Source organism: Oncorhynchus mykiss, chromosome 19 (assembly GCF_013265735.2).
Source record: "Oncorhynchus mykiss isolate Arlee chromosome 19, USDA_OmykA_1.1, whole genome shotgun sequence".
Lineage (NCBI taxonomy): Eukaryota > Metazoa > Chordata > Actinopteri > Salmoniformes > Salmonidae > Oncorhynchus > Oncorhynchus mykiss.
In genome coordinates this window covers 11,858,601-11,871,267 of record NC_048583.1, presented here as the reverse complement: position 1 = coordinate 11,871,267, position 12,667 = coordinate 11,858,601, and the positions used below count along the sequence as shown (strand labels likewise).

Below are 12,667 nucleotides of genomic sequence, written 5' to 3'. Positions count from 1 at the left end.
GTATAGTTTGGTAAGAAAATGTTTGATATTCGACTTTATAATCCATTATTAGATACAGTCGTATGAAAAAGTTTGGGCACCCCTCTGAGGTTGCATAATAATTGACTCTGTCGTCACAGAAAATGATCACAGTGGCATGCCATTCATTTTCTAATAAAAGCTGAGTACTGGGGTATTGTCCAGACAAAGATTTTTAGTGTAGCAATATTAAGTTGTATGAAATTAAATGAGATGTGAAAAATAGGCTGTGCAAATATGTGGGCACCCTTGTCATTCTGTTGATTTGAATACCTGTAACGACTTAGCACTGATTAATTGGAACACACAATTGGTTTGGTGAGCTCATTAAGCCTTGAACTTCATAGACAAGTGCATCCAATCATGAGAAAAGGTATTTAAGGTGGCCAATTGCAAGTTGTTGTTCTCTTTGACTCTCCTCTGAAGAGTGGCAACATGGGGGCCTCAAAACAACTCTCAAATGACCTGAAAACAAAGATTGTTCAATGTTATGGTTTAGAGGAAGGCTACAAAAAGCTATCGCAGAGATTTAAGCTGTCAGTGTCCACTGTGAGGAACATAGTGAGGAAATGGAAGACCAAATCAAATCAAATCAAATCAAATTTATTTTATATAGCCCTTCGTACATCAGCTGATATCTCAAAGTGCTGTACAGAAACCCAGCCTAAAACCCCAAACAGCAAGCAATGCAGGTGAAGAAGCACGGTGGCTAGGAAAAACTCCCTAGAAAGGCCAAAACCTAGGAAGAAACCTAGAGAGGAACCAGGCTATGTGGGGTGGCCAGTCCTCTTCTGGCTGTGCCGGGTGGAGATTATAACAAAACATGGTCAAGATGTTCAAATGTTCATAAATGACCAGCATGGTTGAATAATAATAAGGCAGAATAGTTGAAACTGGAGCAGCAGCACAGTCGGGTGGACTGGGGACAGCAAGGAGTCATCATGTCAGGTATTCCTGGGGCATGGTCCTAGGGCTCAGGTCCTCCGAGAGAGAGAAAGAAAGAGAGAATTAGAGAGAGCATATGTGGGATGGCCAGTCCTCTTCTGGCTGTGCCGGGTGGAGATTATAACAGAACATGGCCAAGATGTTCAAATGTTCATAAATGATCAGCATGGTCGAATAATAATAAGGCAGAACAGTTGAAACTGGAGCAGCAGCACAGCCAGGTGGACTGGGGACAGCAAGGAGTCATCATGTCAGGTAGTCCTGGGGCATGGTCCTAGGGCTCAGGTCCTCCGAGAGAGAGAAAGAGAGAAGGAGAGAATTACACAGGCACAGTTCTTGTTAAGGCCAGAAGTGGCAGGCCAAGTAAAATATCGGAGAGGCAAAGGATGGTGAGAACAGTCAAAAACAGCCCACAGACCACCTCCAAAGACCTACAACATCATCTTACTGCAGATGGTGTCACTGTGCATCGTTCAACAATTCAGAGCACTTTGCACAAGGAGAAGCTGTATGGGAGAGTGATGCGGAAGAAGCCTTTTCTGCACACACGCCACAAACAGAGTCGCTTGAGGTATGCAAACGCACATTTGGACAAGCCAGCTTCATTTTGGAATAAGATGCTGTGGACTGATGAAACAAAGATTGAGTTATCTGGTCATAACAAGGGACGTTATGCATGGCGGCAAAAGAACACAGCGTTCCAAGAAAAACACTTGCTACCCACAGTAACATTTGGTGGGGGTTCAATCACGCTGTGGGGCTGTGTGGCCAGTGCCGGTACTGGGAATCTTGTTCAAGTTGAGGGTCGCATGGATTCCACTCAATATCAGCAGATTCTTGGGAATAATGTTGAAGAATCAGTCACAAAGTTGAAGTTACGCCGGGACTGGATATTTCAACAAGACAACAACCCAAAACACTGCTCAAAATTTACCCGGGCATTTATGCAGAGGAACAAGTACAATGTTCTGGAATGGCCATCCCAGTCCCCAGACCTGAATATCATTGAGAATCTGTGGGATGATTTGAAGCGGGCTTGTCCATGCTCGGCAACCATCAAACCTAACTGAACTGGAGATGTTTTGTAAGGAGGAATGGTCCACAATACCTTCATCCAGAATCCAGAACCTCATTAGAGGCTATGGGAAGCGTCTAGAGGCTGTTATTTTAGCAAAAGGAGGCTCTACTAAATATTGATGTGATTTTTTCTATTGGGGTGCCCAAATTTATGCAAAGGTCTAATTTTGTTTTGATGCATATTGCACATTTTCTGTTAATCCAATAAACCTCATTTCACTACTGAAATATTACTGTGTCCATCAGTTATTTGATAGATCAAAATGAAATCGCTGATCCAAACACCCAATTATTTATAAATGTAAATTGTCAGGGGTGCCCAAACTTTCATAAGACTGTATGTAGCTCAATAGAAAGACAGAGGACGATTCTACAAAAAAACGTCTCTTCTGAATTGCTCTTACAGTTCTCCATTCTGTGGACGTTGTGTGCCTACCCAAACTCAAAAGAAAGTGAGCAGGTATATATATCACTGTGTTAATTATGCATTTGGCGTAAAATAAGTGTTCTGCCCTTCAGAACAGTACAGGGTGTTAGGACCTATCTTAATGGATAGGCCTCCCCTACTGTCACTTATCAGGCACAGAAAGAGGAAACACAAACTTTAATGGATCGAAATGATGACCAATGTTGGAAATAATGAATAATTTGACGAGAGGCCTTTTCCAAAAGAGAGAGCTGTGATGGCTGTTTGAATAGGTTATATGGGTTATTATAAGACTCCTTTTTCAAGCATTCTTGGCTTTCACATGCGACAGAATCCGCCAAGTCATCTCAGTAATCTTTTCTATTATGGAAGAGAAGCTCTTTCAACACTTCTAGAAGTACACATAAGCCTTATTTCAGTTACCTGGACTAGAAAACTGTATGCATTATTTAGTACGCTATCTAAAGGAGGAATCTCAAGCTGAAACACCTTTGAACTGGGTGGATTACATCATCAATCTTTCTTTTCAATACGTTATTTTGTGATGTCTTCAGAGTAACTAAGTTCTATCAAACGTTATGGACCTGCCAAGTAAACATGGTGTAGGTGTTGCCAAACTGTAATAATGATCTCGAGAACGTTTAAGTGCTGTTGTCCCCACTGTCAACAGATTCAAGTGTTCTGGCCAACCACTATTCCTGATCTAGTGCACTTGAGGTTAAATAATTTGCTACTATATGTTTATTTATAGCATGTGTCTAAACATACAATCACCCTTCCTATACGGGAACATACAGTATAATATCATTATCTGGAGATTATAGGTGGTGTGTGTGTGAGACACGGTGTGTGTGTGACTCACCTTGAAGCTGTGTATACTGCGGGGGCTGGTGGGGGAGGAGCTATTGGATTTGGTGGACTTGGGGGTGGAGATCGTACTGCTGGGGACACCATTGACTGGTGGGGGGGAGAAGAGGAGAGCGACAGCGAGAGAGAGAGAGAGAGAGAGAGAGAGAGAGAGAGAGAGAGAGAGAGAGAGAGAGAGAGAGAGAGAGAGAGAGCCATAGTAAGACAATGATAGGGCTAGGGCTGGCCCAACAGGACGTGCTGATGTGGGGAAGGGCAAACGAGAGAGGAAGTCCTTTTTCCTCTGGAGAGATGTGGCTGGTTAAAAGTGTATTACTGTTATTACATTGTGTATTCTATTTTTCTTCATTTCTTTGAATACTAAAGGAAATGCCTCTATCACAGGAAGTGATATAAGATAGGGCAGGAAATCCATTTGTGACACAACAAAGTTCACTTTGAATGGGTTTACTTTCACTGAGTTGAAAAATCTCTGTACTAACAGTTCTCCACCACGAATTCAAGTCCATGACCTTTCCTTAAGACCGAGTGCTAAATTTTCTTCAGGTGTAGTGTGGCGTTTCGTGTCTAGAACTGTGTGTGACAGTCCAACTTCCTGTCCGGTCCCCTCTGGGGGGAAGCAGGTCGTGTTTGGCTCCAACAGACAAACACGAAGGGTCACACCAGGTGCCTCCGCAGGCTGCCTGGATAATCTGTCTGCAGTTTAGGCCACACGAAAGCTACGACCCTGAGGGTTCAAGGGTACCTCAAGCAGCCTACCTCCAGGAACCTCCCTGTGTCAAAACCAGTCCTCTCCTCAAACAACAGGGCCAGGCATGGCCTTTCTTTGGAGAAGTCGGCTGTATTGGTAATGGTAGTGTATTTCTGTGAAAGGCCTCATCTGCCACACACTCTAGGTTCTTGGCAGGTACACTGCCACACGCTGTACCCGTTCCCTGAGACAACCAATCTGGACCTGCGAACAACAGTCAGAACCACCAATACAGTACAGCACCTACTAGGGAATGTGATGCCAGACAACTGATGTGATTATTCAATTAAATTAGAAGGGCTCAGTGAAAGCAGCTGAAGACTAAAGCACTGAGGCTAATTTAGTACATGGGTTTGTATCAGCTGGTCCTGCACCAGTCTGTGCTCAGATTAGATGCATACTGTAGAAGCCAGATAGAGTTTCTGGGCCAGAAAGAGAGGAGAGAGAAAAATAGAGAGCGAAAAAAAGAGAGAGCAAGAGCCAGAGAAAGAGAGGGGGAGAAAGAGAGAGCGATATCCAGAGATCTTTAAATAGTATTGGGTCAGGGTGGCAGGCCAGCGAGGTCCACAGTGGAGCAGTGCTCCTTCAGAGTAATTGATGGCACTTCCCTACACAGCAGGAGTCTGACTGACATTACAATATACTGTACTGAAAGAGACTAACTGGACCTCTCACAGGGCCCCGTCAGCCACAAGGTCAACCTCAGGCCACGGATGCACTGACCAAGACGCCAAGCAGTCAGGAACTTCAAAAGGGTTAAACTGGTGCCCTCTCTGAGAAAGACTCGTGATTATTGTTAACATATTGTGGTGATGATTAAGGCCAGGAGTCATTCCTGGTTAGGCTTCATGCTCAGGGGAAAACTCATGGTCCTAGCAATGATAGCTAGCTAGATGAAAATGAGTGGTTTGTTGTGGTTGGGTAATGGGCCAATAGAGTGGGCAGTGCAGGACGTCAACAGGCTTACCTGGGGATTTAACAGGAGACTGGCTACTGGTGGAGTAATGGATTGGTCTTCTTACTGCAGAGAGAAAGAGAGAGAGATTTGCAAAAAACAATTTAGAGGTCGAGGTTTCAATGTCCAACTTAAAGCCTCATAATCAATGTTTAACTGAGCTTAAGATAAATGTTTGGTAATTGGCCAAATGGCCTGTAGCCTGCCAAAATCCTGAAACTCTTTTTGAGGTGATTACACTAGTTAGTGTCACATGAAAATCAGTTACTCAGTCCATCACCCAATAACTGTGTGTGTGTTTGTTTGTGTGTATGTGCATGCATGTGTATACCTATGCCAGGGGACTTGATACGGCGTGAGAGTCCAGGGCTCTTGCTCCCAGCAGCCCTCGTTGGAGTAGGCGAGCGAGCAGAGTATGAGGACTTGAGCACCCGGCATTCTGTGAAGACAACACACACAGGGTTAAAACCACACAGACACCGACCTCATTTCCTATCTAGCACAATTCAATACAGTCCCCAGTGTTCCAGTCAAACTATTTTAAAACAGCTCCAGCTAGGAACTAGCTCTATAATATAATTGGCTCTCTTTGAGAAAGCATTAAGTAGGGAGTGTTCAAGAAGTTAAGAATGTTTAATTCACGCAGAGAGCTTTCCACAAAAAAAATAATAATAAACATTTGCTTTTTCCAAACGAACACCACATGTGCAGTCATCTGTGGCTCTGTGCGCGCCATAACTCCATGAAAAATGCACAAGCTGTGGTAATTACGCTATCGTGTTTGCTGCCTGCTGCGCTGCTACCAACGCCGTTGTGTTAGTAGCGTTTCTCCAGAGGTGCGTACACCAGTTGACAAGGCTGACAGAGCTGCATGCTGGAGCAGTAGGTGTTGGGGTAACGAGGTTGGTGGTTCAACTGTTTTGGTGTTGTTGCACAGACACATAAAACAGTGGAGGCTGCTGAGGGGAGGACAGCTCATAACAATGGCTGGAACCGAGTGAATGGAATGGTATCAAACACATGGAAACCACGTGTTCAATGTATTTGATACCATTCCACTGATCCCGCTGCAGCCGCTACCACGAGCCCCGTCCTCCCCAATTAAGGTGCCACCAACCGCCTGTGATAGAGTTGTTTTAGCAGCGTTGACGACAGAGCGAGCTGCGTTCAGGAGCAGCATATGACTGGTTACTGTAATGAGACTAGTGGTTAAACTGTCTGGGTCATGTCAGATGCTGTTAATTGGGGGGTGTTACAGTGTTAGACGCTATTATGACACCATGAACACAGAGGAGGTACCAACCAGCTGTGGCCAATTGGAGACAAATTATTCCCAATAAAGTGGACGTGACCCAAGCCTGTTATTGGAGCAGACCCCAGGTGCGATTCAGTTTACTACGATGCTAGCTACTGTACCATGCAAGTTTGTAAACTTGCGGTGTTGACTTTTTATATCGTTCCCTAAACCGTGTTTGGATTTGACACTGTTCTCCACAATTGAGTCTGACAGTGCAACAGCCCCTTGGGACTCCTGTAAGACACTGTGCAAAGACTTAGCAGCTGAAAAGAGGTACCTAGAGCAAACACTTGTTTTTGAGAAGACCTAATTCTTCAAATGGAGCCTGGCAGGAGAAGTAGGACAAGGAAGCGCTAAAACAACTGAAGAACAGATTCAGCTGAAGAAACTAAACACTCATCGTTAGAACAAACAGTGTTTACACCGGTGTGTGTGTGTGTGTGTGTGTGTGTGTTTAAAAGATGCACTATGCAGAAATGACTGCCATTTCCTTGTTGCTAACAATCTAATAGTTTGCCTAATTTCTGTTTATGTGAAAAAACAAGCAAGTATAGTGTAGAGAATCATTGTACCATCTAAACTGCTGTGACATATATTTTCAGCTGGTGTACAAAACCGAAAGTAAAAAGACACAAAAAAACGAAACTTTAAAATGGGCCATATAGAAAGAGCACATAGAACAGATCTACCGCTTCTTAGACTTGCTTTCAATGCGAGTGACAGATCTATACCTCACATTTCTTTGTGAATTTTGTCAGGTTGTCCAAAAAGTGACATATTGCAGCTTTAAATGTTATGTTACAGGGGCAACACTAAGAAATCAGGATGTAGCTAGAACCTTGGGAATAGTTTGGAGAAGTGTCTAAAATTAGCCTGTTTGGATATTATAGACAGTACATCCTGTCTCCACCTTATCTAGCACAGAGGATAGGGGACTGCAGAGGAGTTGTACTGACATCGGCCTGCTTAAGATAACAATGGGCTAGCTATGAAGAGGCCATATCCTGCTGCAGTAGGGGGTATCGCTGTGGACATATTTTAAGTTATTTTCAAGAACGGCTTCTTCTCAACACAGGGATGGTACATATTCACATAATGACAGTCACTGAAGAACCCTGGAATGGAATGAACTACTACAACTACACCCTACAGAATGTGACTGCAGCAACTTTCCCCTACAGAAGGCAGGAATCTGTGTGTGTTCAGACCGATAGTCTCACACATACTGTAATCAATAGTTTCCTTCTCTTGGAGGAGAGGAATGAATTCAGACATTGAGTGATGATCACACTATGTCAGAGTCATGATTAAGTCATGATTATGTTAGAGTCATGATTAAGTCATGATTATGTTAGAGTCATCATTAAGCATCACGAGTCACCGGAACCACTTTTAGAACAATTATGAGACTCATTCAACTGAGAAAATGAACGTTCACTATTGTGTGGTTGACAGATAATTATCATGTTACACCATTCAGACACACTTCATCCTGACTTCTACTATGAAAAGGGGAAAGTGGTTTGGCATTGACATCTCTTTAGGGAAGTTACACTATACTATGAGAGACAGAAAGGAGGGGTGAGTCCAAAATGGCAACATATTCCCAATAGAGTACACTCTTCACCAGAGCCCTATGGAGGCTCTATAGGGAATAGTGTGCAATTTATAGGACCTTTATTTAACCAGGAAGTCCCATTGAGATCAGAAGACCTCTTTGCCGAGAGAGACCTGGCATGTCCCACGCACCCTATGAAGGAAAGAGGGAGGAAAGGGTTGGGACAGAGAGGCCATAGAAATATAGACACTAGAACAGGAATCTACACCTATTTCTATGAGAGAGACCAAGGTTTCACAACATATAGGTGATGTTAGATGTAGTGAGTCAGGCCTACCAGAAGCCTTACCACTGTGATCCAACAGGAAGTCATCCTGGGCATAGCGGTACTTCTCTGGGCCGCACGCGATGAACACGTCGTCCTCGCCGAAGAAGTCCTGGAGACAGGTGATCTGGGGAGAGGGAGAGAGGGAGGGGGGAGGGAGTGAGAGAGAGAGTGAGGGAGAGATGTGCAGAGGAAGGTAAGCTAGAAGAGGAATTATGTGTAGGTCCTTGAGTTTAGAGGAAAAACTCTGGGCACTAGTTCTAGAAATATTATGGGCCCTCACATCTTCTAAAAGGTGTGTCTAATGGGGTGTACCCATACCATGCATCTCTGTGGAGAATCAACTTGTTTCCTTTGTGGAAACAGTAGCTCATCCACCATTTAATATGCAGACATAAGCCGAATGGGAATCCAATCGTTTCACACCCCATTGTACTCACTATTGCATAATCTGTGTGTGAACATCCCACTCTTCGGGACATAGTCTTTCAGATGATTCTACTAAACATCACCATTAGATTAGAGCTGGATCCCACTCTCCGGAACATAGTCTATCACCATTAGATTAGAGCTGGATCCCACTCTGGTAGAACTGGAGGAGAAGGAGGGGCCATTATTATAATACATGTCATGTTGTTGAAGGATGTGCTATTTCATTATTTTCTGCGCATCACTGTGTGTGTGTGTGTGTGTGTGTGTGTGTGTGTGTGGCTACATGCTGACGGCTCGCTCAAACAGCCCAATTAAAATCTGTCTGCGATGTGATAGCACTTTCATGGTTGCTAAGCTCAGTGCCACAATGGACGAGGCAACACTTTACAGCTTATAGCAAAGAGCTGAGGGTCAAAACATCACAACAATAAAGTACTGCAGAGTCTAAATACACTGTCATGTGAGGAAATCACTGCAGCAAAGCATTTCTGTTGTGTAGGCCGTTTCTTTATCTCTCTCTCTTTCACCTTCCATCTCCATTTTGTCTTCTCTCCACCTCCAGCTTAGTGTTTTTGTCATGAATCTTGCCCTGGAGGCAGCTCTGCAGATTGGTCACTAGCTGGCACATGATTCTAAACCTAGCCTTACGTTCATTTTGACTTACAGCTGGCCCATCTAGCGGGCATCTCTCAGTTCTGCCTCCAGGGCAAGATTCATGACAATAAAAGTCAACCTGCCTTCCACCTCTCCTTTCTCTCATGTAATATCTATAGCTACCATGATTTAATCACACAAAGCAGAGGGAGTTGCGCCTACATTACTTATCCACACACACACATACACAAGCTCCTCTGCATTACTGTGGTAGTGCATTCAGCCCAGGCAGGCAGGGAGAATCAGTGGGTGGACAGGCAGGAAGGGGATTCCTTTATCATCATCATCATCATCTCACCCCCACACATCCCACTCATACCCTGGGAGAGGGCAGAGAGGGTTGACTGGTTGGAGCCAGTTAGGTAGGCAGATGGGACAGCCACAGAAGCTTGGGGGTTGAGGCAGTGGAAGAGAGATGGAGAGCAGTCTGCTGGAGGACCTTCTCTCTCAGGACTGCAGATTTATACATTTCCCAACTCAAAACAGCAACAGCCATCATAACACATTGACCAAAATCCTCTTCCAATACAGATTCAAAATCTCCTCCATCCCCACACATCATTTTTAGGGCTCAGTCAGAAACTCTGTCATGCGGACTTAATACATGAATGGATGACTTGACTTGGCAGTGTGTTGTGAGGCAAAATCTAAATCAATATCCATTGGAGGCTGAGAGAGACAAACAGACAGAGACAGGAGACAGAGAGAGACAGAGAGAGACAGGAGACAGAGCGAGACAGGAGACAGACAGGACACAGACAGGAGACAGAGATAAAGAGAGACAAACAGAGACAGACAGAGACAGAGAGATAAAAAGAGACAGAGAGAGACAGAGCGGTGAGGTGAGAGGAGGTGTGTGTGTTTGGCAGGCAGTGGCTCTCGGGTGGCATAGCTGAAATGGCTGCCATTCCACAGCCGGGATCACTCATACTGAGCAGCTGATAACCCGGACAACCAGCCATATGTTGGCATCGTCATAGCGACGGCTTTAAGACCGGGAGCAGTAGACATTGTTGGAACACTTCAGCTGCCTTTGATCATCTTTCCCTTTGGATGCATGCCTTCACAACACATATGTAACCTACAGGTTACTGATCCTATGAGATGTGATAGTGTACATCCACATGGATTAAGTCCAGTACCATGAGTACATTGTTAATGAAAAGGACAAACCATATGAGCTAATGTCGCTAAGCTGCTCAATGGTACTGCCAAGTATTAGTATTTTACTAGGATTCCCATTAGCTGCTGCTAACACAGTAAATACTCTTCCTGGGATCCACACCAAACACACTACAGACTCATGTAAAACATTCTAAATATGCAGACTCACAGTGACACATCAAATATTCCCAGAATCTAATGCCATAAGCATAAGCTTATAACAGTGAAGTGAAGTTCAGAACACTGCAGATCTAGGGTTAGAAAAGCCAGTAGTTTTCCATCCATCCAGGGCTGAGCTGTGTACAGTCCAGGGACAGTCTGCATTATGAGGTCACGGTGTGTGACAGCCAGCAGCCTCAGACTGCTGAGGTGGCCTTGTCACTGTGTCCCCTGCCAGTGGTGATGACACCAGCAGACAGGACAGGAGACGTTGGTGACAGTGCGGGGGGGGACACTATAATGGGTACAGTACACAACACAAGCCCAACACTTTTCACTTTCACACTGACGTTTGACAATTTGACTACAGAAGAGGCACTAGTTAGTCTCTTCTGAATTCACCTTTCAGTTGTCAGAGAGGAGAGTTAATTAGACAGGGTAATTTTGTATCGCCCCTGGAAACGGTGGCCGGTTGTTTGCCACCTGGGAAACCACTGTGGCCACCCCACAGTGGGGCGATGTGATTGTCCAGGAGGCTTCAGGTCTGGCCACCATTGTGGCAGGGGGAGCGGTTTATCCATTAATGCCACCACCCCCAGCCTCCCGGAGGCTGAATAGGATGACTGTAGATCACTGTGGGTCATTTAAGATGGCCTGTGGTTCCCAGGAGGCCAAGGACAGACAGAGATAAGGGGATATACTCACAGGGTTTTGGAAAGAGAGGTGAGAAAGAAGGGATAAGAGACATCTTTAAACAAGGTTGTGTACACAATGTCTGCTCCTACAGCTTGCCAGAAGAAGCACAGTCCCAATTTTGCAGATCAGATACTCTAGAGAGCTTCCTCTCTAAGTGCATACTGAGGCAACGGTACCGTCTGGGGGAATAGTAGAGAACAGATTAATAAGGCAGGATAAGGATGTCAGACCTCATAGTCCATGTTGCTGTTTGTGTTCCCTTGACGACCGCTGCCAGGATCAACAACAGCCAATGGAACACAGACTCTGTCAGGTTGAATTAGTCCTATCGGGGAGATTAATCGTTTGGGGGAGGGGGGGGGGGGGGGGATCTTATATCTTATGGCTGTGTGTCTTTGGGGTGTGTGTCTTTGGTGAGTGTGTGGTCATCTTATGTGTGTGTTTCTTTGGGGTGACATCTGTAACCTCAGTTTGCCTTCCCATCTCACACACTTGTTCTAATTTGGACCTTTCCTTGTTCTCTGTCTATCCCTCTCTGGTCTCCCCATCTCTCCTATTCTGCCCTGGCCGACCCAGCAACAGAGAGAAATATGGGTTGAAGACTTGGGGGGGCAAAACACACCCCCTAAAACAGCTGCTGTTGTATGAGAAAGTCAGAGCTAAAATATCTGACTTGATATTTAATTAACGACTGTTTACTAGTGGTTCAATTATGAGGTTGGCATTTAGATCGACAAGGGGATGTTCCTATGAGGATATTGATGTGAAAAATCCATCATTGTCAGGCTCATGCTGTGGGCTATAAAATAACAATTTAAACAGATTAAAACATTCAGGATGATGTTATTACTAGAAGACAGCATGTTTGGAAAACCATCAACAAAAAAGACATTGCTCATCCTAATTTCTTAATTCCATTCTTTTAGATGTGTGTGTATTGTTAGACACTCCTGTACTGTTGGAGCTAGAGAAACAAGTATTTGGCTACACTCGCAATAACATCTGCTAGATATGTGTATGCAACCAATACAATTTGATTTGACATTGATGTGAGCTAAAATATCCCTTTCACCCAATGGAGAATTGGGCTAAATTATCCCCGAAAGGGACGTGGACTCTGACTGAACTGACAGATGTGAAGGCCATTGAGCTAACAACCACTGTGGGACAGAAAGAAGCCTACCCAGCTCTCATACAGGACAAACAGAACATCACAAGACCTTTTGCGTCTTGAAACGGAGCTGGAATGGCATCACTCTTTCACAGAGAAAAAGATACTCATCAACTGAAAAGCAAGACAGCGGTTCTCATAAAAGGTGAGAGTAGACTAGGCTACAGCTCC

At 44.5% G+C, this 12,667-nt stretch overlaps 1 protein-coding gene across 6 annotated transcripts in view; it reads right to left on the bottom strand.

The window, feature by feature from the left end:
- Positions 1 to 12,667, bottom strand: part of LOC110498649 (serine/threonine-protein kinase DCLK2-like) — a 109,270-nt gene that overhangs the window by 55,952 nt on the left and 40,651 nt on the right. For 5 of the 6 annotated variants that reach the window (XR_005037661.1, XM_036954295.1, XM_036954296.1 and 2 more), the window contains exons 3-6: positions 8,233 to 8,347; positions 5,372 to 5,479; positions 5,053 to 5,106; positions 3,330 to 3,424 (exon numbers count right to left, since the gene is read on the bottom strand). Coding sequence is in view for 5 of the 6 variants with exons in the window: in XM_036954295.1 (XP_036810190.1) it covers positions 3,330 to 3,424; positions 5,053 to 5,106; positions 5,372 to 5,479; positions 8,233 to 8,347 (372 nt within the window). In the remaining variant the exon portion in view is untranslated. The remainder of the gene's footprint in view (positions 1 to 3,329; positions 3,425 to 5,052; positions 5,107 to 5,371; positions 5,480 to 8,232; positions 8,348 to 12,667) is intronic. The other variant, XM_036954293.1, reaches the window with a different exon arrangement.